The sequence below is a fragment of the Pteropus vampyrus genome, unplaced genomic scaffold (assembly GCF_000151845.1).
Source record: "Pteropus vampyrus isolate Shadow unplaced genomic scaffold, Pvam_2.0 Scaffold145, whole genome shotgun sequence".
Taxonomy (NCBI): domain Eukaryota; kingdom Metazoa; phylum Chordata; class Mammalia; order Chiroptera; family Pteropodidae; genus Pteropus; species Pteropus vampyrus.
In genome coordinates this window covers 628,424-633,784 of record NW_011888926.1, presented here as the reverse complement: position 1 = coordinate 633,784, position 5,361 = coordinate 628,424, and the positions used below count along the sequence as shown (strand labels likewise).

General features: G+C 54.8%; 1 protein-coding gene and 1 pseudogene across 25 annotated transcripts in view; one reads left to right on the top strand and one right to left on the bottom strand.

Annotated features, from left to right (window-relative positions):
• TTLL1 (tubulin tyrosine ligase like 1) overlaps positions 1 to 5,361 on the bottom strand; it is a 33,256-nt gene that overhangs the window by 24,550 nt on the left and 3,345 nt on the right. For 11 of the 25 annotated variants that reach the window (XR_002782452.1, XR_002782451.1, XM_023535869.1 and 8 more), the window contains 3 exons: positions 3,898 to 3,963; positions 3,428 to 3,493; positions 819 to 935 (listed from right to left, as the gene is read on the bottom strand). Coding sequence is in view for 23 of the 25 variants with exons in the window: in XM_023535869.1 (XP_023391637.1) it covers positions 819 to 935; positions 3,428 to 3,493; positions 3,898 to 3,963 (249 nt within the window). In the remaining 2 variants the exon portion in view is untranslated. Of the gene's footprint in view, positions 1 to 818; positions 936 to 3,427; positions 3,494 to 3,787; positions 3,964 to 4,475; positions 4,612 to 5,361 lie in introns of all 25 variants that reach the window. The other 14 variants (XM_023535880.1, XM_023535879.1, XM_023535878.1 and 11 more) reach the window with 8 other exon arrangements.
• On the top strand, positions 4,988 to 5,114 carry LOC111745057 (annotated as a pseudogene).

Genomic DNA, 5,361 nt, shown 5'->3' with positions numbered 1-5,361 from the left:
TTGGGGGGAATGGGGGAGAAGCCGCTAGAGAGAAGCCGCGTCTCAAGGCAGCAGCGGGAGGGTGAGTCTTGGGGAGGGGGGACGTGTAGGGCAAAAAAGCCCCCAGAGACCCTGATGTGCTGCCCTCACCTCAAAGAGTCGCTGCGATGCCCTGGACCCAGGACTGCAGAGCCAGGGATGGCACAGGCAATGGCCAACCAGAGTAAGGTTTGCCGTGGGGCCCTGCCAGAGGGTGGAGGCTGCCCCGAGGCACGGAGCCCGCTTCAGAGGCCGGACTATCAACACCCAGGTGCCCGTCTGGATAGAGCACCGCCCGGGGACAGTGCCAGATCACTGCTCTTCCTTCCCTAGTCTAACTCACCTTCCAGTTATTTTCAATTCAGTGCAAACAGGACTCTCTTGCCATCCGAGATGGACGCAAAGAGAAGGACAGAATCCTCTCCCAGAGTCTTCTCCCCAGTCCTCCTCCCGGGCAAGGACGTCGCCGACTTCCCCAGAGCAGGCCCTGGGCACTGAGCAGCAGGCGCTGGCAGCGAGGCACACCAGCCAGCGAGGGGGGCCCCAGGTTCTCACCCGAATCCCCAGTATTAACCACACTCGCCATGTGATGAACAGCAGTGTGGGCAACCCCACAGCGCGTGCAAACCAAGGGCTCCTGGCCGTGTGCGCAGGAAGTGCCGTGGGATGACAAACGTGACGGGAGGCGCGTGCCGGCAGGGACACCTACCTCTGGGACTGCCCTCTGCACGCAGGCGCCAGGACTGAGGACACTGGTAAGCTGGTGTGGAAATGGTCGAAGCCCCACTTTTCACACTCACCAGTAAAAATTCCAGTCCTCGTTTTCCGCCACCTGGACCCATCCTCTCTTTTCAAAGTTATTTATCAGCACGGACTTCTCGATGTCAGTGACCCACTTCACTTTTCCTGCCATAATCCTGCAAGAGATCAACTGCTCAGAGCTTTGAAATGTCAGCTCCTCCCACCCAAAGGAACCCTTCTCATCCCCCGAGCCTCCATCCCCCACCCAAGCTCAGCCCCCCACAATGGTTCTCAGGGGCCAATCCGTTCCCCCCGGGGACATTCAGCAATGTCTGGAGACATTTTTTTGGTCACAAGTGGAGGGGAGGGTATCTCTAGCATCTAGTGAGCAGAGGCCAGGGGTGTTGCCCCACACCCCACAACGTGCAGGATAGCCCCCACAAGCCACCCAGCCCGACTGTCAACTGTGCCAAGACCGCGATCCTGGTCCAGAGGAGATGAAGGCGGTCATGAAATCGTCAGCAACAGGTGCTCGATCGCAAGTGCGACGGGAGCCACAGAGAAGCACCTGGGGCAGGCGGCAGGACGGCTCTGCCCAGGGCAGCTGGGGAAGGCCTGGAGCTGACTCACCCGGTGCGGGTGCCCCCCCCCAACCAGTGCCCCGCACCCTGCCCCCACCCCTCTGCCCGTGCGGGCCTCTGCTTGCTGTCGCTCCCATTGGCTCCCCAGTGCACACGGACAGTGCGGACCCCTGGCCCTCACCTGCTTTTCCAGGTGCATCATGTGCCCCTCTCCCCTCCGTCCACTCTGTCCTTGCCACTGGACCTCTCTTCAGCCTCAGGACCTTGGCACATGCTCGGCATCTGTCTGCAGCGCCCGTCCCTCCCTCTGCCTGGTTAAGCCACTTCCCACCCCTCTGCCTGCACGTGTAAATGTCACTTCCTGCACAGAGCCCCCTTGCCCCTCCGACCAGACGCAACCCCGTATCTCTGTCCCTGCAGCTCTGTCCCTGCTCGAGGGCAGGGAGCTGGCTCTCCCCCAGGGCCGAGCACTGTGCTGGCAGATGGTGAGTGCTCAGTCCAGACTGACGGACAATGCTGCCAGGTCCGCCAGCACCTCTGTGGGACTTTGAGCAAGTTAGTTGACCTCTCTGAGCCTGTTTCCTGCGATGAAAAGGGTTTTTGAACTGCTTGGGCGGCCCGGGAACCAGCTCTCACCCAGCTCCAGCCCGAAAAGGCTGCATTCGTTATACTTCTGTGTACAACCTGATCCGAAGAAGGGGCTCCCTGAAAAACTAGGCTCGAAAGCCAGGGGCCTTCGGGGCCTTTTACGAATGGAGGCACCTCCTCCACGGACGGATGATAGCTTTGCTTCTGGGACAACCTGACAGGGCAGAAAAAGTGTGGGAGGTGGACATGGGCACCAGGTGTGCCTTGCCTGGGGAGAAGGAAAGAGAAGGCATCCACCCGGCGGAGCTCCCGGTGCAGTCACACAGCCCACCCCGTCCTCACCCCGTGGAGGATCACAGAGGCGGGACCGTGGCAGAGTACGGGCTCCGGAGCCTGGGTCTGAGGCCCAGCGCCACCGCTCACTAGCTGTGTGACCCTGGGCCGCCTACTTGACCTTTCTGACCTTGTTTCCTTGTCTGTTAAATGAGGATGACAACAACACCTACTCGTGTCACGGGGTTATAGAAAGGACTGAACACGTGAACACGTGAACATGTGTATGGCGCCAAGAACAGTGCCTGGTGCAGGGAGCGCACTCAAGAAATACTTGATGTTAATATCGTCATGTCCCCAGTTTATGGATGAGGAAGCTGAGGCTCAAAAGTTAAGAGCCTGTGTTAAGAACCAGACCAAAGGGCGTCATGGTGCTTTGATTCAAACCAAGGTGACCTTACTCTAAAGTGCCACCTCTTTCCACACAGCCCGCTGCTTCCCTCTGTGAACTTGGCCTTCATCAGGATGACAACAGCCACAGGATCAAAGGAATAAATAAATAAAACCCCTCTGCAAAGTCCAAGGTGCCACCTAACAACCACATAAAGTCATCACCTGATCGGTCAGAATCCGTGTGGAGTCGCTGCCCGGAAATGATGGAGACGCGGCACGGGAGCCTCGGCCCGCCTGCTGTGAACTCGGGTCCCAGCACTGAGCGAACCCCGCACGTCTCGCACACTTCAACCCGTTCGCAGTGTCAAAACCCAGCACAGAGGGAGTCTCCTCATCTCTACCTGATTTCGGCTGCCACAGCCCTGCCTCCCTGACGAATCCTGCCGTGTCCTGCCCACACGAGTCCAACTGCGACGTAGGATTTTGGATGAGAATCACCCGCCGGCCAGGCAGCACCCACACCACAACCACTGCGGCTGCACAATTCAAACGAACCTCACCGGGTGGCCTGACACCAGCCACTGACGCCCACCTGGGGATAACGCAGAAGCGAGAGCGAGAGGGGAAAACCATAAAGGCTGCATCTATATCTGCACTGAGCTTTAAAGTCATCAAATACTTCCAGGGGTAAGACCCCAACCCAATAAGGCCCACGGAGCACATGTTCTCATCCTCACTTAACTGAGCAGGAAATGGAGCCTGAGACGTGTGGTCTTCTCCGCTCCCTCTATCCGTCAAGCATCACTAAGGAAAACATCTCAGGCTGGACCTACCACATGGAGCCAACGGTAACATCCAATTTCTCTTCTGTTTCACTGACTCTGGCCTCGTGTCCTTCCCTAAAACACACACAGCACAAGATCAAAGACACTCTGACAGCCTAGCAAACTGTGACTGACCAGAGTACTCAGTGGCTGGCGTCTTCTGTTTAACAAACACGCCAGAAGATGCCGTAAGGTTCTCCAGTTGTGATAAACATTTCTGAATTCTATTACTTATCGGCTCCTGCTGACGCATTGGCGGTGCCACGCCACCCCGTCCACTGTACACACCTCCTCACCCTTCTGTGCACGTGTCACCCTTCCCCACTCGCCAGCCTGTGCTCGCGCCCTTCTCTTCCCCCTGCTTCTTACCCAACTCCCACCAGTCACGTGCACACAGTTCAGAGGTCACTTCCCCTGGGGAGCCATTCTCATCGCCTTCGCTGGAGTTAACATTTCCCACCTCCGAACCTTCTGCATACCCCTCCTGACAGCTCTGCTGGCACTCGGAACTTCCCACTTTGCGGTCTAGTTCTTTGTGTATATTCCTTGTATAAATGTGAGAGAGAAGAGACTCAGTCACCTGTTCTCCTCCTCCCACTGATTCTTTCTAGACCTAAGTGTGGGTATTTGCAGCAGAGCTCACAGTCGCCCTGCTTGTTGGGAGCTGAGCTAAATTGGCGAGCTTTGAGGTAAACTATGGAGCTGAGCTAAATTGGCGAGCTTTGAGATGAGTGGTACTAAAACTATTTTAATCACTCAGTGCTTTCAAAGAAGGGAGTTGTGAGAACTGCATCTGTTTTGCAGGATGGGTAATTGGGCTGACCTTGAGTCTTGACTGTTTTCTCATTGCAATGCTATAAGTAGTGTGTTTCGAATAAACTCGGGGACACGGACACAGACACAGCTTGTATCTGTGCTCCCTCCTGCAGTTGTCTTCTTTCTTTTCCTCAGTCCATGCTCCCCCTTTCAGGTACCCTGAATTATTTCGTCGGCTGGCTTCCGACACCTGCTCGACCCTACTACCCGGCACCTTGCCCACTGACACGTAACTACTCACAGCGTGCGTGTGTGCTTGCACAAGTCCTCAAGGGTCAGTCCTGTGAACCTGACTCTTCGCTCTCAATACTCAGTTCTGGAGATGTGTTACTGGTGAAACTGTGTCCCCCAAAAATATATGTTGATAACCCGGGTACCTGTAAATGTGACATTATTCAGAAGTAGGGTCTTCGCGATTAAAATGAGCTCATTGAGGTGGACCCTAACCCAATGGCAGGTGTCCTTGTAAGGAAATTTAGACACAGACACACACAGGCAGAGAACACCACGTGAAGACACAGGGACACCCAGACACAGAGGGAAGATGGCCATGTGGAGATGGAAGCAGAGACTAGACTTACGCTACCATCAGCCAAGGAACACCTGGGGCTACCCGCAGGCAGAAGAGGCAAGGCTGCAGGAAGCGTGGCTCTGCCAACACCTTGATGTCAGACTTCTGGCCTCACTAAGCCACCAGTTTGTGGCGCTTTGATACCACAGCCCTAGGAAACTACAAGAAAATGTACCCATACTGTCTACGGCCACGCCACCCTGAACATGCCCGATCCCGTCTGATCTCGGAAGCTAAGCAGGTAAGCAGGGTCGGGCCTGGTAAGTACTTGGATGGGAGACCACCTAGGAAGACCAGGTGCTGTAGGCATTTAAAAAATAATAAAATAAAATATACCCATACTAAATGAAAAATGTATGCCCATAAATTGTCTTTTTTGTATATATATATATGTGTGTAAATGTATATGCATAAGAAAATGCAGTAAAGTGATGAGCAGAAAAACAGTCATTTATAGTTTGAAAAAAAAGGGAGAAATAACCTAAGGCCATGTTTCCTTTGAAGAGACAGAGGACCTCTTTTCAGAAATATGCTAACTCAGTGTGGAAACCACCAC